We start from the raw sequence: 19,716 nt of genomic DNA, 5'->3' as shown, positions 1-19,716 counted from the left end.
GTTGCTCTAAGGCATGTGGGATCTTCCCGGACCAGGGCTCAAACCCGTGTCCCCTGCCTTGGCAGGCGGATTTTTAACCACTGCACCACTAGGGAAGTCCTCCGTTGCGTTCTTTATGTCTTCTCTTTTTTCGCTGAGCCTTTCTAGTTTTTTAGATTTACTTTAAGCATGTGTGTAATTGCTCCTCAAAGCATTTTTATTATGGCTATTTTAAAATCCTTGTCAGAAAATTCCAAAATCTGTGTCATCTCAGTGTTAGCAGCTGTTAAGGATGGTTTTTTCTCACTCAAGACGAGATTTTCCTGGTTCCTGTTGTGACGAATGATTTTTCAAATTAGACCTGGTCATTTTGGATATTATGTTTTGAGAGTCTGGGTCTTATGTAAATCTTTGTTATAGAAGGACTTTTCTTACACATGGCTGGGGCACTGACTCATTACTGCCAGGTGGATGGGGCAGTCCAGGTACCCTACTCGGTCTCCTTTGACACCCACTGTGTCATTACTGGGGTCTTAGCAGTCTTAGTGTGTCTGCTGCCTTCTCTCTACCCTTCAGAGTACAGGCAGACCTTGGAGATATTGCAGGTTCAGTTGCAGACCACAGCAATAAAGCAAATATCACATTAAAGCGAGTCCCACAGTTTTTTGTTTTCCTAGTGCATATAAAAGTTATGTTTACACTATATTGTAGTCTGTTAAGTGTACAATAGCATTGGTCTAAAAACACAATGTACACACATTAAAAAATAATGCTGTTGGGGACTTCCCTGGTGGCACAGTGGTTAAGAATCCACCTGCCAATGCAGGGGACATGGGTTGATTCCTGGTCTGGGAAGATCCCACATGCCGCGGAGTAGCTAAGCCCATGCGCCACAACTACTGAGCCTGCGCTCTGGAGCCCACGCACCGCAACTACTGAGCCCATGTGCTGCAACTACTGAAGCCCGTGCACCTAAAGCTAATGTTCCCTAACAAGAGAAGCCACTGCAATGAGAAGCCAGTGCACGGCAACAAAGAGTAGCCCCGCTCGCCACAACTAGAGAAAGCCCCACGCGCAGCAAGGAAGACCCACCACAGCCAAAAATCAATAAAATAATAATAATAATAATAACGCTGTTGGGAAAAGGGCACTGATGGGCTTGCTTGATGTGAGGTGCCACAAACCTTCAATCTGTAGAAACAAAAACAAAAACATCCCTGCAATATCTGGGGAGTACAATAAATGGAGGTATGCCTGTATTCTTACGTTTGTTGTGCATGTAAAGTCCAGGAGTCTTACTGTGCTTTGTGGGGGGTTAGGGATTCATACTTCTGTTTTCTCCTGCTCCAAAACTGGAAGTCTGAAATGCAACTGACTTTTATATGTTGTGATGATGTACCCAGTGACGTTAGATAAATTCTTTTCAAATTCGAATAATAGGTCCTTATTCTATTTTGGATTTTCCACTCACACAGTTTTGTAATCTTGAGCAATACAGTTTTATTCCATCCCTCAGTGCCTATCACTTTTCTTTTCTTTATTTAATTGGTTGGTTCTTCCAGGCCTGCCGAATAGAAGGGTAATAGTGAACGTTCCTGGCTCACTCGCAATTGCAGGCAGAAGGATTGCACGTTTTTACCTTTAAAAATGATTTCTATTGTAGATTTTAAAAGATGCTTTTACAAATAATAGGAAATTCCCTTTTATTCCTGAGTTTTTTTCATTATAAATTGGTGATGTATTTTATCAAAAGCTTTGCATCTGTTGATATGATGATTTTTCAGATTTCTTCTTTTAATGTTTGAATTGTATTGATTGATTTCTGAGGATGAAACCACCCATGCATTCCTTAAAAAAAAATACCTGCAAGTTCATGATATATTACTCATTTTATATAGCAATGAATCTCGTTTGTGAATATTTTGTTTAGGAAAATAAAAGACAGAATTCTTTATAAATTCTAATAAAAGACAGCTTCCTGTGATTTTCCCATTTTGTAGTTTCTTTGTCAGCTTTTGGTCTCAATTTTTTTCTGGCCCGACAAAAGGTGTTGCGGGGAGTATTCCTTTCCTTCCCTATTCTCTGCAGAAGCTTGTGTAAGTTTGGTGTGTGTGTGTGTGTGTGTGTGTGTGTATTTCATAAGTGCATACGTGTTCAGAAGCATTCACCAGTGAAGCTTTCCGGACTAAGAGTTCACTTTTTGGGAAAATTTTAAATCACAGACTCCACATATTTAATATATACAACAATCCAGATTTCCTATTTATCCTAATGTTCATCATTTTGGTAAATTATATTTTAGAGAATTTTTGTCCATTTCATCTACATTTTCTAATATAATGGCATAAATTGTTCATAAAATTCTTTATTTATGTAAAGTCTGTAGGATCTGCCGGAGTGTCATGATAATGGTAAAGCATGCCTTCTCTCTTTTTCCCTTGGTCGTTGAGCCTAGGGTTTATACGTGTGGTTAATGTTTTCAGGATTGAAGTTTTTGGGTTTATTGATTTTACTCTACTTTTTCTTTGTCCTCATTAGTAGCTACTCTTGTCATTGTTATTTCCTGCTTCTACCTTCATTTGGAATCATTTGCTATTCTTTTTCAAAATCATTGGTAATTGAGAAGTCTGTTGCTTTTTTTCTAAAATGTAAGGCTATTAGTTATCTTTGAGGGTAGAGTCAGGTGACTGCCAAAGGGTCCCAGGGGCCCCTGGTGGTCTGTGTTGGGAGTCCAGGCTGTCTGTTGGTCGTTAGGCGGTGTCCACTGCGGGCAGGCAGCTCCTGTGCCTTCCGGGGTCCGTGCAGTCTTCCTCCCTGGAGCGTGGGGTCTGGGTCCTTCCTGGGCTAGCGGACGGCGAGAGCAGCATACACGCTGGGCTCTTCTGGGGGCTCCCCTGACTGGGGGGCAGGGGGTGCAGTCTCCCGTCTGAAGGTCGAGTGGTTCAGCTGGGCATAGGTCACATCCTGGGGGGCTTCAGATGCGGCGGCCTGCGGTGGGGGAGAGGGAGGGAGGGTGTGTGGTTGGGGTGGAGGAAGCCTGGGGGCCCGGACAGGATGGGGCCCACCTGACCGTCCCTCTGCCCGTCCTCTTCCGCTTGTCTGTCCTTCGTGTCCAGCAATCTCCCCGACAGGGAGGAAGGAGAGGTGGCCACCCCCTGCCTTAGTCTTGATCTTGAGTGGTTCACCTGGGCGTACGTCCCCTCCTGCCTGTACGTCCTGCATCCTGCCTGTTCTGCTGGAGGGAGAGAGTAGGACAGAAAGGGGACTTCCTGGATCCACTGTGATCTCCTTCCGTCAGCTTTCCACTGTGTTGGCAGAGTGATGCTTTAAAACCTTAGGTCAGGTCACTTTCCTGATGGAAACTCCGGGGACCTCCTAACACCTTGGAGCCTCTGGATTCTTTCTACGGTTCTGATTTCTGTATTAACATGTTATCTCCCTTGCACATTTGGCTCCAGCCGCACGGCCATCTTCCTGCAAAAGCACGTCCCTGCCTCAGGACCTTTGCACTTGCTGCCCCCCCACCATGCACTCTGTAACCTTCTCTTGCTTTACTTTCCTTATCGGGACCTTGCATTCTAGTACGCTACCTGCTTCTTTACATATAGTCTTCTCACCCACCAGGTGAGCTCCCTGTTGCACCTGCAGCACCTACAGGGAGCCGGGGGGATGCGCTCTCCTTGTGCACCGCTTTTGGGTGAATGAAGGAAGGGGGGCCTGGGGACTTTCAGGTGATTCACTTATTCACAAATCCTCTTGAGACGTGGGGCTTCTCTGCAACGCCAGAGGGTCAGACAGAGGACGGGGAGCCAGGAAAGGGGACCCCGAAGGAGGGGCCATGAGGTCACAAGGAAGCAGGAGGGGTGGAGTCAGAGCAGGAAGACCCAGGAAGCCCAGAAGGAGAGGTCAGTGTGGGACGCTGCTGGAGCTGGGATGTGAGGACAGAGACGTGTCCATTGGACTGAGTTTGGCAACAAGAAGGTCTCTGGTGGCCTGGACAGGAGCAGGGGTCTCACCGGATGGTCCAGCTGCACCCCGTCCTCAGGCTGTGTGTCCTTCACGGCAGCATCTGCTGGGGCGGAACAGGGTGTGTATCGCTTGGCGGGATCCCCTGAGATCCCTCAGGGCTGGAGCCCCCGCAGTGCATCCAGAAGGGGCCACTGAGACCCAGGGGTGAGGGGAAGTGTGGGGTTTCAGTCCGCACCCCCTGAGCCCACCCCTTCCCAGCCTTCCCCTCCCCCACACAGGTGCCTCCAGAACCCTGTGTCCCCCACCCCGTCCTCTTCTGCTCACAGAGGGCCTGGTCCTGGGCGGCGGCGCCTGGGCAGGAGCTGGGGAGGAAGCGGGCATGTTAGGGGGAGAATGAGGGGGAGCTTTGGGCAGGGCGGGCCTAGGGGTCTTCGGGACGGGAGTTACCTGCTCTGCAGGCCTGTGTCCTTGGGCTCTGGGTCTGCAGCCCCTGCGGGAGGGTGGAAATCAGCCTCGCCCTGGGCTGGGGCAGATGACAGAGGCTCGGCCCTGGGACTCTTACGACCCCCGCCCCTCACTCGGGATTCAGGAGGAAAGAAGGAGACCTGAACTCATACTTGTGTACATGTTTCAACACTTCATGAGATTGAAAAGGGGGAAAATACCTTAAATTATACATGTCAGCTGACAGTACGTGTTTTCTTTCTAGATTTTTGAGTTTCAGACTCTGGACAGTTTTTCTAAGCTGACCTTGCCCATCTCTTAGGTTTCCCTTTGGCTGGTGCCCTGAGCCCACCACCTCCAGGGGCCTGGGTCACCCCGTTCCCTACTCACCCGACTTCCTGCGTCTGCTCTGACCCCAGTGTCGGACGAGGAGGATGAGGGGCAGCAAGACGAAGGCCACCAAGACCCCGATCAGGACGTTCAGGTACCATTTGAGACCTGGGGCACCAGTGACATCATGAGTGAGCCCAAGGTGCCATTTAATTGAGCGCCTACTGTGTGCAGGCTCATGAGGGAGGGCTTCGCAGACACACCTGGGGGAAGACCAGCCGTGGGCTGTAGGGGCTGGTTCCTTCCATGAAGCCCCTTCTCCCATCCTGGTCCGCAGGCCTCACTGTCGCTCACACTCTGTGTCTCTGTCCTGTGCGCCCTGCTCCCCCCTCACCCCACCCTCTCATCTGGGACAATCCTGGGAGAAAAGCATCTAATAATCTGTCTCGTGCCTCAAAAAGTGCGTGAGGCCAGGGTGGGACCTCCTCACCTGGGACCAGGAGCTCCAGGAGGTCACTGGGGGCCGACCACACCTGGGGGGTGTCCCTGTAAAAGCCGTGGCATCTGAACATCCACCTGTGGCTGGGGGTAACGTGACCCACGGGGAGCAGGGCCTGGGTCCGCCCATGGGGGTCTCGCTGTGCATCCAGGGTCCAGGAGGACTTGGGTTCTCCTTCCTTAGTCAGAATGAACCTGTCCAGTCCCTTCCATGAGCCACACTGGAGGGTCACGTTCCCTCCTGAGGTGACCACAGGGCTCGGCAGGGCTGAGAGGGTGGGTTTGCTGTGGGCCTCTAGGAGATAGAATGCATAGTTGTTTAGAAATAAAAATGTAAATACATGTATTAACATGGGAGTAACAGCCTAAAATTAGAAATGGAATAACTACCAATGTGCTTGGTGTAATTAAATGAAAGAAAAAATTTTCAGCTTTATTGAGATATAAGTAACAAAAATTGTGTATATTTAAGGTGTACAACTTTTATTTTTTAAAAGAACATTTATTTATTTATTTGGCTGTGTTGGGTCTTAGTTGTGGCACGCAAGATCTTCGCTGTGGCAGGCGGGATCTTTCGTTGCGTGCGCAGGCTCGAGAGTGCATGGGCTTAGTACTTGCAGCTTGTGGGCTTAGTTGCCCCGTGGCATGTGGGATCTTAGTTCCCTGACCAGGGATCCAACCTGCGTCCCAAGCACTGGAAGGGGGATTCTTAACCACCGGACCGCCAGGGAAGTCCCGCTTGATGTTTTTATATACACTTACCTTGTGAAATAATCACCACAATTAAGCTAATTAACATATCCATGACCTCACACACTGAACATTTGTGTGTGAGTGTGTGTGTGGTGAGAACACCTAAGGTCTATCCTGTGAGCAAATTTCAAGTCTACGATGGAATATTGTGAACTGTAGTCACATCACCGTACATCACATCTCCAGAAGCTACTCGACTGCGTAACTGAACTTTGTTCCCCGTGACCAGCATCTCCCCACTGACCCCTTTCCCAGCCTCTGGCAACTACCATTCTCCTGTGTTTCTATGAGTCTGATTATTTTAGATCCCCCAGGGAAGTGAGCTCGGGCTGTATTTGTCTGTCTGTGTCTGGCTTCTTTTACTTCACATAATGTCCTCCAGTTTCATCCACGTTTCCCAAACGGAAGGATTCCCTTCTTTTTAAAGGCTGAATAATATTCCAGTGTGAGTGTGTGTGTGTGTGTGTGTGTGTGTGTGTGTGTGTGTATCTCACATTTTATCTCTTCATCTTTCGACAGGCATTGAGGTTGTATCCACATCTTGGCTAATGTGAATAATGCTGCAGTGAACATAGGAGCGCAGATATCTCTCCGAGATCGTGGTTTCATCTGCTTTGGATATATACCCAGAAGTGGAATTGCTGGATCATATGGTAGGTAGTTCTATTTTTAATTTTTTGAGGAAACTCCATACTGTTTTCCACGGTGGCTGCACCGATTTGCCTTCCCACCAACAATGCATAGGGTTCTCTTTTCTCCACAGCTTTGCCAACACTTGTTATCTTTTTTTTAAAGTTAACTTATTTATTTATTTTTGGCTGCGCTGGGTCTTCGTTGCTGTGCATGGGCTTTCTCTAGTTGAGGTGAGTGGGGGCTACTCTTCCTTGCGGTGCGCGGGCTTCTCATTGCGGTGGCTTCTCTTGTTGTGGAGCAAAGGCTCTAGGCCCGTGGGCTTCAGTAGTTGTGGCTTGTGGGCTCTAGAGTTCAGGCTCAGTAGTTGTGGCACACAGGCTTACTTGCTCCGTGGCACGTGGGATCTTCCCCGACCAGGGCTCGAACCCATGTCCCCTGCGTTGGCAGGTGGATTCTTAACCACTGTGCCACCAGGGAAGCCCAACACTTGTTATCTTTTGTCTGTTTCATAACAGCCATTCTAACAGGTGTGAGGTGATATCTCATTGTGGTTTCGATTTGTATTTCCCTGCGGGTTAGTGATGTTGAACACCTTTTCATGTACTGTTTGGCCATTGGGATGTCTTCTTTTGAGAAATGCCTATTCAGGTCCTTTACCTATTTTTTAAATTGGGTTGTTACTACTTTGCATTGAGTTGTGTGAGCTCCTTGTATATTTTGACAAGTAGCTCCTTATCAGATATATCGTTTGCAGATATCTTCTCCCATTCTATATGTTGCCGTTTCACTCTGTTTCCTTTGCTGTATAGAAGCTTTTAATATGATGCAATCCCCTTGTCTATTTTTATCTTTGTTGCCTGTGCTCTTGGTGTCATATCCAAAAAACCATTGCCCAAACTCACGTCAAGAAGCCTTTCCGGGCTTCCCTGGTGGCGCAGCGGTTGAGAGTCCGCCTGCCAATGCAGGGGACACGGGTTCGTGACCCGGTCCGGGAAGATCCCACATGCTGCGGAGCGGCTGGGCCCGTGAGCCATGGCTGCTGAGCCTGCGCGTCCGGAGCCTGTGCTCCGCAACGGGAGAGGCCACAACAGTGAGAGGCCCGCGTAACACAAAAAAAAAAAAAAAAAAAAAAAAAAAAAAAAGCCTCCCCCTTTTTTTTAAAAAAAAAAAAAAAAAAAAAAAAAAAAAAAAAGAAGCCTTTCCCCTATGCTTTCTTCTTGTAGTTTTATGGTTTCAGTCCTTATGGTTAAGTCTCTGATCCATTTTGACTTGATTTTATATATGGTGTGAGCTGAGGGTCCAGTTTCATTCTTCCGCACGTGGGTGTCTAGTTTTCCCAGCATCATTTATTGAAAGCACTATCCTTTCCCAATTGTGTGTTCTTGGCACCCTTGTGGAAGACAGTTCACGGAGCTTCTTTAAGACAGTTATTTTGAACAGTTAGGCAACTGATAGACCTTCATCTTTTACGGTTTATGTTTTGCCTTCGGCAGCGTCACATTCCCTGATTCTTCGTGTGTCTTATAGCTTTGCTTTGGTGTCTGTGTGTTGGAAGAAACAGCCACCTGTTCCAGTCCTTATGGTCGGAATTTGCAGATCAGCCCAGTTAGAGATTCCGGAGCCTCTCAAACGTGTTCTGTGGACGTGCAAGCTCCACAGCCCTCCCTCCTGGGGCAAGGATTCCTAGTTGTGTGCCTTCACCGTGTCCCCCCTTCCCCTGGAGGAGTGCAGGGGACGGCGGGGGCTGGGGGCGGGCTCCATTTTCCTCCTCCTGAGGGAGAAGTCTCAGGATCGGTCTTCCTCTCCGTCCTGCCAGGCTCTGCCGGCTACTACAGCGCCTGTCCCTCTCTTCCTTTTTTGCTGCCCCCACGTGGGCCTGTGGCCTCGGGCTCTGAGTGAGGTGAGAGGCCAGGAGGTCTCTGAGGCAGTGCCCGGAGCCTGGGGATGTGGGTGCAGCTTGACTCCCTCTGGCCTGGGCCAAACGGAGGAGCCTCTCAGCGCTGAGGGTGCCAGCTTGGGGGAGGGGGGACAGGGGGAGGGAACTGCTCCTTTTATCCTTTCAAAGAGGTTTTTCTTGGTTCTATGCTCATTCGAGGTGTTGCACCTTGCTAACTGAATCCTGCAGTTCGCATAAAATTTATTTTCCCCAAATACCGTACTTTTGTCACTGTTTATGTGCGGGGATGAGAGCTGGGACTTCCTGTCCTGCCGTCTTGCCTAAAACGTTGATTAATTTTTCTAGAATGCATCCTAGTGAGACCAGAAATGGAAAAATAGAAACAATAGCTAATCTACACAGGAAATAAAATGAGAAGACTAAACAGATATCTGTCACAGTTTCTAATGAGAGAAATGAGAACGCCGTTAGGCCGCACTTGAAGAGACCACAGACCTAGACCACAGGGCATCCTCCACTTAAGGGGACTAGGGTTCTCCCTCACCCTCAGTGGGGGCAAAATTACTTCTTCTTTTTTTTTTTAAATAGAAGTATAGTTAATTTACAATGTTGCGTTAGTTCCAAGTGTATAGCAAAGTCATTCACTTATATATACATATTCTTTTTCAGATTCTTTCCGTTATAGATTTTTATGAGATATTGAGCATGGTTCCCTGTGCTATACAGTAGGTCCTTGTTGTTTATCTATTTTATGTAAAGTAGTGTGTATGTGCAAATCCCAAATTCCTAATTGATCCCTTCCCGCTTTATCCCCTTCGGTAACCACAAGGTTGTTTTGTCTGTCTGTGAGTGTATTTCTGTTTTATAAATAAGTTTATTTGTACCATGTTTTAAGATTCCACATATAAGTGAAATCACATGATATGTGTCTTTCCCTTTCTGACATACTTCACTTAATATGATAATCTCTAAGTCCATTCATGGTGCTTCAAATGGCATTATTTCATTCTTTTTTATGGCCGAGTAATATTCTATTATACATATATCATTATCCATCTTCTTTATCCATCTGTCGATGGACATTAAGGTTGCTTCCACGTCTTGCCTATTGTAAATAGTGCTGCTAGGTACATTGGGGTGCATGCATGTTTTTGAATTAGAATTTTTTCCGGATATATGCCCAAGAGTGAGGTTGCAGGATCATTAGGTAACTGTTTTTAGATTTTAAGTGACCTTCACACTGTTCTCCATAGTGGCTGCAACAATTTCCATTCCCAGCAACAGTGTAGTAAGGTTGCTTTTTCTCCACACCCTCTCCAGCATTTATTATTTGTAGATTTTTGATGATGGCCATTCTGACCAGTGTGAGGTGATAGCTCACTGTGGTTTTGATTTGTATTTCTCTAATAATTGGTGATGTTGAACATCTTTTCACATGCCTCTTGGCTATGTGTATGTCTTCTTTGGAGAAATGTCTATTTAGGTCTTCTGTCCAGTTTTTGTTTTGTTTTGTTTTTTTTTGTTTTTTTGTGGTATGTGGGCCTCTCACTGTTGTGGCCTCTCCCGTTGCAGAGCACAGGCTTTGGACACGCAGGCTCAGCGGCCATGGCTCATGGGCCTAGGCGCTCCGCGGCACGTGGGATCTTCCCGAACCGGGGCACAAACCCATGTCGCCTGCATCGGTAGGCGGACTCTCAACCACTGCGCCACCAGGGAAGCCCCTGTCCAGTTTGTAATTGAGTTTTTTTTTAATATATTAAGCTGTATGAGCTGTTTGTGTATTTTTGAAATTAATCCCTTGTCCTTAGCATTGTTTGCATATATTTTCTCCCAGTCCTAGGTTGTTTTTTCATTTTGTTTATGGTTTCCTTTGCTGTTTAAAAGTTTTAAGTTTAATTTGTTCCCATTTGTTTATTTTTTAAACTTGTATTACTTTAGGAGATGGATCCCCCAAAATATTGCTGCAATTTATGTCAAAGCATGTTCTGCTTATACTTTCCTCTAGGAGTTTTATAGTATCCAGTCTTACACTTAGGTCTTTAATCCATTTGGGTTTATTTTTGTATATGGTGTTAGAGAATCTTAAGTTTCATTCTTTTGCATGGAGCTGTCCAGTTTTCCCAGCACCACTTATTGAAGAGACTATCTTTTCTCCACTGTATATTCTTGCTTCCTTTGTCATAAGTTTATTGACCATAAGTGTGTGTTTTTTTTTCTGGGCTCTCTATTCTGTTCCATTGATCTATGAGTCTGTTTTTGTGCCAGTACCATAGTAGCTTCATAGTATAGTCTGAAATCAGGGCGTGTGATTCCTCCAGCTCTGTTCTTCTTTCTCACGATTGTTTTGGCTATTCGGGGTCTTTTGTGTTTCCATACAAATGAAGATATTTTTTGTTCTTTCTCCGTGAAAAATGCCCTTGGTAATTTGATAGGGACTGCACTGAATCTGTAGATTGCCTTGGGTAGTGTGGTCACTTTTACAATATTGAGTCTTCCAATCCAAGAACACAGTATATCTTTCCCTGGGGTACATTTATTTCTAATTGACCTTCCAGGGAATCTGTAGCCCTTTGAGTATCCATATTTAGGGATAGAAATGCATCGAAGCTCTTGGCTCTTAGTGAGATTTGGTGGACTACTGTCTCAAGAGAGGCAAATACTTAATAATAGTAATTATATTTTGTATTTTATAGCCCATGTGTCATCTATTGTAAGCCTCCCAGGTACTTTGTGGAAGAATATGTACTTTTTTTGCTTTATTTATTTATTTATTTTTAATTTACTTGGAAAAAAATAACCAAAAACAAGGATGAAACCCCCTGAAAGAGCACATGTGATTTATTCACATTCAGCATGTCAACAGATGATTATCTTACAAGAGCCAGGTGGTTCAAACTCCCAGTCCAGTGCTTTTAACTGAGATTTATCTCCTTGAAGTCTCTTGTGCTATGACGTGCAGAGCTGTGGGAGCTACTGGTTTATGTGGGAAGTTCATATAACCAGCAAAGAGGCTCAGGGGAACACAGGTGTGAGGACTGTAACTGAAGGGTCTTTAAGATGCTCTGCTGGACCAGCTGGGTGCATAGTCTCTCCTGGACTCACCTGGCTTTTCCTGAGGGCAGATACTCATTTAGGGGAAATAATGCCCCTGTTCAACAAGAAGTTCTAGGGTGTGTCTCATTCTGAACAGGGTCTTAGTCCAAGGACAGACTCTGCCGTGTCTCTTTTTTTTTTTTTTGTGGTACGCGGGCCTCTCACTGTTGTGGCCTCTCCCGTTGCGGAGCACAGGCTCTGGACGTGCAGGCTCAGCGGCCATGGCTCACGGGCCCAGCCGCTCCGCGGCATGTGGGATCTTCCCGGACCGGGACATGAACCCGTGTCCCCTGCATCGGCAGGCAGACTCTCAACCACTGCGCCACCAGGGAAGCCCTGGTTGCTTGATTTTTGAATATCAAGCCAATGTTGCATTCCTGGGATAAGCCCCTCTTGGATGTGGTGTAGTATTTTAAAAGTATGTTGTTAGATTTGCTAATATTTTGTTGAAGACGTTTGTGTTTATGCTCATGAGGGAGATTGGCCTGCAAAGTTTTGTTTTATTTTGTTTTCGTTTTCTTTACTTTTACTACGAGAGTTGGTCTGGCCTCATAAATTAATACAACATTTCCTCCTCATCTAGTTTCTAGAAGAGATTGAGTAGAATTAATATTATTGTTTTTACATGTTTTGTAGAATTTGCAGGTAAAACCATTTAGGCCTGGAGATTTCTTTGGGGAAATTTTAATCTAAGAATTCAGTATCTTGAATGTGAGACTAGCAAATTGTTTTTAAAGTCTGACAATAACACGTGTTAGTGAAGGTCTGGGACAAAAGGAATTACTCCACATTGTTTCTGGTTATACAAAATAAGACAGTCAATTAAATAAGAAATGCATCGTTATCCCTTAGATTTTCAAATATGTTTATGCTACCCAGGAGATTTTTGCCATGTAAAACCTAGAAAAACTTGCACATATAGACAATAAAATACTACAAGGGTGTTTCCAGTATATAATACAGCAGGCAAAATCAACAAACCACAGTTCTTCTAGCTTCTAGGTGGAGGATGAGTAAGTTCTGGGGGTCTAACGCACAGCATTGTGATTATAATTAACAATAATGTCGTATATACTTGAAAGTTGTTAAGAGGGTAAATCGTAAATGTTCTAATCCAAAAAAGTAGAGGTAAGATAAGGAAAGGTCTAATGACGTGCTTTGCGCGTCAGGTAGTTTTTCCAACACCATTTATTTATTTTTAACATCTTTATTGGAGTATAATTGCTTTACAGTGGTGTGTTAGTTTCTGCTGTATAACAAAGTGAATGAGCTATACGTATACATATGTCCACATATCTCCTCCCTCTTGTGTCTCCCTCCCACCCTCTCTATCCCACCCCTCTAGGTGGACACAAAGCCCCGAGATGATCTCCCTGTGCTATGCGGCTGCTTCCCACTAGCTATGTATTTTACATTTAGTAGTGTATATATGTCCATGCCACTCTCTCACTTCGTCCCAACTTACCCTTCCCCCTCCCCATGTGCTCAAGTCCATTCTCTACGTCTGCGACCTTAGGTTCTTCAGAACGATTTTATTTTTTTAGATTCCATATATATGTGTTAGCATACGGTATTTGTTTTTCTCTTTCTGACTTACTTCACTTTGTATGACAGACTCTAGGTCCATCCACCTCACTTCAAATAACTCAATTTCGTTTCTTTTTATGGCTGAGTAATATTCCATTGTATATATGACCAACACCATTTATTGAAGAGACTGTCCTTTACCCATTGTGTACTCTTGACTCTCTTGTCAAATATTAGTTGACTATACACGGGTCGGTTTATTTCTAGGATTTTGATTCTGTTCCGTTGGTCTATATATCTGTTTGTTGTTTTCTATTAACATACTGTTGGTTTCTTTTTTTTGTGGTACGCGGGCCTCTCACTGTTGTGGCCTCTCCCGTTGCAGAGCACAGGCTCCGGACGTGCAGGCTCAGCGGCCATGGCTCACGGGCCCAGCCACTCCACGGCACGTGGGATCTTCCCGGACCGGGGAATGAACCCGTGTCCCCTGCATCGGCAGGCGGACTCCCAACCACTGCACCACCAGGGAAGCCCAGCATACTGTTTTAATACTATATCTTTGTAGTATATTTTGAAATCTGGCAGTGATGCCTTGTTCTTTTTCAAGATTCTTTGACTATTTGTGGTGCCTGTAGTTCTTTTTTTTCATTTTCTGTCATCTCTTGTCATATCAGTTATACTTCTTTTTAAAATTGAAATATAGTTGATTTACAATATTGTTAGTTTCAGGAGTACAGCATAGTGATTCTTTTGTGTGTGTGTGTATGTGTGTGTGTGATTTGCAGATTATATTCCTTTATAGGTTATTACAAGATATTGGGTATAATTTTCTGTGCTATACAGTAAATCCTTGTTGCTTATCTATTATACATATAGTAGTTTGCATCTGTTAATCCCATACTTTTAATTTCTGTCCTGTCCCCATCTCTTCTCTTTGGTAACCATAATTTTGTTTGCTATGTCTGTGAGTCTGTTTCTATTTTGTGTACAGGTTTCTTTGTATTATTTTTCACATATAAGTGATATCATATGGTATGTGTCTTTCTCTGACTTGTTTAACTACACATACTATTGTCTACTTCCATCCATGCTGCTGCAAATGGCAACTGTCATATTTTATGGCTGAATAATATTCCATTATGTATATATATGTATGTGTATATATATACCATATCTTCTTAATCCATCATCTGTTGATGGGCACTTTGGCTGTTTCCATGTCTTGGCTATGTGGCTTGTCTTGTAAATAGTGCTGCTATGAACACTGAGGTACGTGTATCTTTTCAAATTACGGTTTTCTCCAGACATATGCCCAGGGGGCTGGATCATATGGTAGCCCTACTTTGCGGTTTTTGAGCATCCTCCTTACTGTTTTTCACAGTGGCTGCACCAATGTACATTCCCATCAAGTGTGTAGGAGGGTTCCCTTTTCTCCGTACCCTCTCCAGCATTTATTATTTGCAGTTTTTGATGTTAGCCCTGGTGACTGTACCGTGGTGATACCTCATTGTAGTTTTGCTTTACATTTCTCTAGTAATTAACATTGTTGAGCATCTTTTCATGTGCCTGTTGGCTGTCTGTATGTCTTTGGGAAAATGTCTATTTAGTTCTTCTGCCCATTTTTTGACTGGGTTGTCTACTTCTTTGAGTTTGAGTCATATGAGCAGTTTGTATATTTTGGTCGTATTGTTTACAAATATTTTCTCCCATTGCGTACATTGTGTCTTCATTTTGTTGATGGTTTCCTTTGCTGGGCAAAAGGTTTTAAGTTTGATTATGCCCCATTTGTTTATTTTTGCTGTTATTTCTTTTGCCTTGGGAGACTGATTTAAGAAAATATTAGTACAATTGGGAGTTCCCTAGTGGTCCAGTGGTTAGGACTCAGCACTTTCACTGCTGTGGCCCAGGTTCAAGCCCTGGTCGGGGAAGTAATATCCTGCAAGAGGCGTGGGACGGCCAAAAAAATAAATAAGGCTATGAAAATATTGGTACAATTTATATCAAAGAGTGTTTTGCCTATGTTCTCTTCTAGGAGTTTTATAGTGTCATGTCTTTTTTAAAAATTTTATTTATTTTATTTATTTATTTTTGGCTGTGTTGAGTCTTCGTTGCTGTGCAAGGACTTTCTCTAGTTGCAGCGAGCGGGGTCTGCTCTTCACTGTGGTGTGTGGGCTTCTCATTGCAGTGGCTTCTCTTGTTGCAGAGCACGGGCTTTAGGCACATGGGCTTCACTGGTTGTGGCACGCGGGCTCAGTAGTTGTGGCTCGCGGGCTCTAGAGCACAGGCTCAGTAGTTGTGGTGCACGGGCTTAGTTGCTCCGCGGCATGTGGGATCTTCCCAGACCAGGGCTCGAACCCGTGTCTCCTGCATTGGCAGGCGGGTTCTTAACCACTGTACCACCAGGGAAGTCCTATAGTGTCATGTCTTATATTGGGGTCTTTAAACCATTTTGAGTTTATTTTTGTATATGGTGTGAGGGAGTGTTCTAATTTGATGACTTACATGTAGCTCTCCAGTGAATCCCACCACCTCCTTGACCTGAAAATGAGAGGCCACCTTCACTCTGCCCTTCATATTGTGGGGCTGATTCCATAGGTGCCGTGATGACTCTAAGTGCTCCTAGGAATCAGCACCCAGACAGAGGCGAGGAGGGCACCTGCTCTTCTCTCCCTCTCTCAGCTGGGCATCTTCCCCTTCATGCATTTCTTCTCACTGTGACCACCCAGTAGGCACCAGTGACCTCAGTTATACTTGAGACATGAAGCCCCTTCCTTCCTTCATCTCCACTCCCGCCCCCAGGTCCAGTGGGAAGCGACCCTTCTGTAAAGGTTTAGTGGGGAAGGGTTAACAGAAGTTCAGCCCAGGACTGGGGAGACTGTGTCTCTTCTAGGCTAAGAGGACTCTGTTACTCAGCAGACATGGCGTTCGTGCATGTGGGTGAGAGTCTGCAGGCCCCCAGTGCTGCCTGGAACAGGGACAGAAGGAGGATGTGGCACGTGTCTGGATCTTCATGCTGTTCTTAGCTCCACGTCTTCCCTCAAAGTTCAGAGCTTCCGCTCTTCTGCCTCCCTTCTGCACACACCTAGCACTGCCTGGACCCTGGGGTGGGGTGAGTGGAGTAGAGGGAGAGGGACTCCCTCTGTATTGTCCCTCCCTCCGTGGGGTGGGGCCACCTGTGGCTGACGTCTCTGTGTCCCCCTTCTTCTCCTCCAGCTCAGAGCTCCCCTGGGACAGGGCTGTGAGCCGAGGGTCTGGCTCCTCGATGGATATGGGGAGGGGCCTCCTCGCCTGAGAGCAGGAGCTCCAGGGGTCGCTGGGCTGTGACCTCAGGGAGGGGGAGGTGCTGAGTGAGCTGTTGCATGTGTAGGTCCCACTGTGGGCTGAGGTCACAGGACTCAAGGTGAAGTTGTTCTGAAAGGGTGGAGCCGTGTCCTGCAGACGAAGGTGCTGGAGAGGAGTGAGTGACCCCTCCTTGGACAGATGGAGGGGATCGGACCAGACCTCAGAGCCACACTACAGGGTCACATTCTCTCTGCAGGGTTCTGAGGCCCACAGCTGGGCTGAGAGGGAGGGTTTCCTGTACATTCCTGGGGGCGAGGAAGGTCGTGATGTGTACAGAGCCACCCCCAACACACCCTTGACCCTGAGCTGAGGGACCACCATCCTGTCTCCAGGGACCCTGTCTGTGACCCCCTCTCAGCTGCTCTCAGCCCCTCTGTGTGGGTCTCTCTTATCTCCCGGCACCCGCTCCGTTTTTCTCACTCACTCTCCCTGGACCACTGCCCTATCTCAATGTCTGCTCTAGGACCCCTCCCAGGACCCCATCAGCACCAGGGGTGGCTCTGGGCCCAGCACCCTGAGAACACAGTCAGGACATGGGGCAGGACAGGGGTTGCTCACCGGCGATCAGGCTGTCTCCACGGAGCACGAGTGAGCCCGGCTGGGCTGAGAGGGAGGGCTCCTTTACACGCCTGCAGAGAAGGGACAGTGGCACCGAGGGGGACGCACACCCCACACTGCTCACTGGGGCTGCATGCCAGGGACACGCTCTCTCCTGAGGCCACCACAGGGCGTGGCTGGGCTGAGAGGGAGGGGCTCTGTGCACCCCTGAGGGAGGGGAAGGGGCTGGGTTAAAGGGGGACCTTTACCCCGCTCACCGCAGGTGTGGGCTGTGAGGGGAGACGTCCGTCCCCCTGAGCCCACACTCTGCTCCCTCTGCCTGTGAGGACGCCGCCGCAGTGGGAGGGGACCCGGGTCCGCCCTCCTACCTGTCCACACCAGGGGCAGGGGGTCACTCTACTCTGACCTGTCTTTCCTGCTGTGATAGACACACTGATACTGCCCTGCAGTGCTTGAGCTCGAGGATTCAAAGGGGAAACTGGCCTTGTTCCTGGAGTCCTGTGGGGCCTTAGCCTCCCAGAGTCCAGAGGGCCTCTCTCTCTATACAGACGGTAGACATCAGCCCTCAGAGATCCCGGAGACAAGATGGTCACAGGGCTTCCCTTGGTGACCATGACACCCGGGTCAGCCCAGATGGAGGGTTTGGGGAGGACCCCTGGAAAGGGATCAGACCTGAAGAGTTAGGGGTGCCCTTCTCCCCTCAGTTTCCCCAGCTGTCATTCCCCAGGCTCCTCCCAGACAGGTCACCATCATTTCAGACCTGCTGTGTTCCCCCCAGATGACCAGGGGGTTGTTGGGTTGAAGCAGGAGGTCTGGGGGGGCCTCACTTGCCTGGACTTGGTTCCACGGGCCCTGACTCAGCCCTGGGAGAGAGTTCCCTGTGAGCACCCATCCCCCAGCACACATCACAGATGCTCCAGGCCTGGTCTGGGCCCTGAGTTCTGGGGCTGAGCACATCCTTCCTCCCTGACAATTTCTGCCCCCACTCATCTCCTGAGACCTGGGGTCTCTCAGCTTCAGACCTGGGAGGAGAGGGGCCCCCTCCCCGCTCCCTTCCCCAAAGCTCACCGAGGCAGAGAAGGGCAGTGAGGTTCAGGGTCGTGGCTGTGCCTCCTATGGTCCCCAGCCGTGCTGGTGTCTCACAAAGTCCACAGAGCCAGCAGGACAGACAGATGCACGGGGGGTGACAAGGTGCAGGCTCTGTGTTCCACGTCGGGTTCCTTCATAGTAGCCTCTCAGAAAGAGGAATAGCCCCCCAGGGCCTCACGCTGCTCTACCTGCAGGATGGGGCCCAGGAGACAGCAGGCTCTGGGACCTTCCAGAGCACATCTGGGTCTCACCAGACCCCACGCACTCTGCCTCTCCTCGGGCCAAACCCAAAGCCAGAGAGTGACACTCATCCCAGGACAGGAAGTTGAGGATGCAGGGCAGGGCCTAGGAGCAGCCCAGTTTTGGCTCTGCCCGGGGCGCGGAGAGGGCTCCAGGGCGGTTAACAAGCTGCCCAGTGGCTGCAGGGACAGGCTGCAGGCAGAAGCCCTGACCCCAGAGGGGCTCCTCACAGGCCGCTGGGCTCCAGGGGCTCCTAGTGGTGCCTGAGGCTGAGCCTTTGGAAGAGACACTCGCCCAGCCCAGCCTGGGGGCCGAGCAGCCTGCGGAGGTTGGTCAGGCGGTCGCCCATCTTCTTGATGAGTTTCACCTGCTCATCCAGGAAGTGGCTCCAGGAAGTCCAGAGGTGGAGTCTGCGCGGGCAGAGCCCAGGGCCTGCGGACCCACAGGGCCTGGCGCAGGTTCTTCTCCGTCAGCCGGGCGGCTTCCACGGCGTCCTGGGCTTTACCCACGGCTCCTGGGACGGCTTCGGCACGTCCTGGAAGAGGGCGCGGCCACAGCGCTGCTTTTGCCTTTTCCAGTGAGCTCGGGCCGTCCGGCTTCTCCTCGGCCAGTTCGCGAAACGATGTCTCTGGCCCTCGCGAGCTGCTGCGTCGGGTCGGAAGAGAAGCGCAGAGACAGGTAGGTGTGGGAGAGCGGCAGATGCACGTTACCAGGTGGGTGACTGCGGCCTCCACCTGGCGGAGTAATCGTGACGAATCTGGGAGCTCATGCTTGGTCGGCAGTAAGGAGCTAAGCTCAGAAAATGGTGTTGGCTGGTCCCGGAGGGCGAGGAGAGCTGAGTGGGTGATTCCAAGGTTGTGACTGGAAAAAAGCTTGGAGGGTGGTCAGAGTCTGGAGGAAGGGGCGCCCTTGGGTCTGTTCAGTCCAAACACTGTGGAAGCAAGAGACACATGCATGGCACCGCCCAGCGCACTGCTTGGTTCCAGTTCTGATTTTGCTTTTCATAGAACCTATGTGACCTTGGAGAAGCCCCTTCCCTTTCCTGAGATGCTGAAAATGCAAAATTTGTTCCTTCCTTCCAACATTTATTGAGCAGTTACTATATCCAGACATGAGATTCATCGGTGACGGTGACCGATTCTTTCCCTGGACTCATGGAGCTCTGATGATGACACCAGACAATACATATTTAGACAATAAATAATTTGGGTCTAGTTTTGTTCAGTTGTACAGAAGGAGGAAAACAGTGAGGCCCAGTGACAGGTGGAAGCCCAGCAACCTTGTGATGGGAGTGCGGGGACTTTCTGGAGAAGGAGAGACCCAAGCTGATGGAGGTTAGCACAGGAGTGGTGAGGGGCCGGCAC

At 48.0% G+C, this 19,716-nt stretch overlaps 1 protein-coding gene and 1 non-coding gene across 2 annotated transcripts; one reads left to right on the top strand and one right to left on the bottom strand.

Annotated features, from left to right (window-relative positions):
* Nucleotides 1-2,171: 2,171 nt before the first annotated feature.
* Nucleotides 2,172-19,086, bottom strand: LOC112397913 (leukocyte immunoglobulin-like receptor subfamily B member 5; the record flags this gene model as incomplete). The annotated part of the gene is given in 13 exon segments (XM_024742228.1): nucleotides 2,172-2,967; nucleotides 3,996-4,051; nucleotides 4,273-4,310; nucleotides 4,396-4,471; nucleotides 4,783-4,957; nucleotides 4,960-4,985; nucleotides 5,213-5,585; nucleotides 11,606-11,615; nucleotides 16,308-16,555; nucleotides 16,649-16,710; nucleotides 17,024-17,094; nucleotides 18,616-18,762; nucleotides 18,858-19,086. Coding segments are annotated over 13 exon segments (1,655 nt in total), but the record flags the coding sequence as incomplete, so codon positions are not given.
* TRNAE-UUC (transfer RNA glutamic acid (anticodon UUC)) lies at nucleotides 14,980-15,051 on the top strand. Its single transcript has one exon. It is a non-coding gene; the product is annotated as a tRNA-Glu (tRNA).
* Nucleotides 19,087-19,716: the final 630 nt, after the last annotated feature.

The sequence above is a fragment of the Neophocaena asiaeorientalis genome, unplaced genomic scaffold, assembly GCF_003031525.2.
Source record: "Neophocaena asiaeorientalis asiaeorientalis breed wild unplaced genomic scaffold, Neophocaena_asiaeorientalis_V1.1 scaffold614, whole genome shotgun sequence".
Classification (NCBI taxonomy): Eukaryota; Metazoa; Chordata; class Mammalia; order Artiodactyla; family Phocoenidae; genus Neophocaena; species Neophocaena asiaeorientalis.
This window is presented reverse-complemented; position numbering and strand designations above follow the sequence as displayed.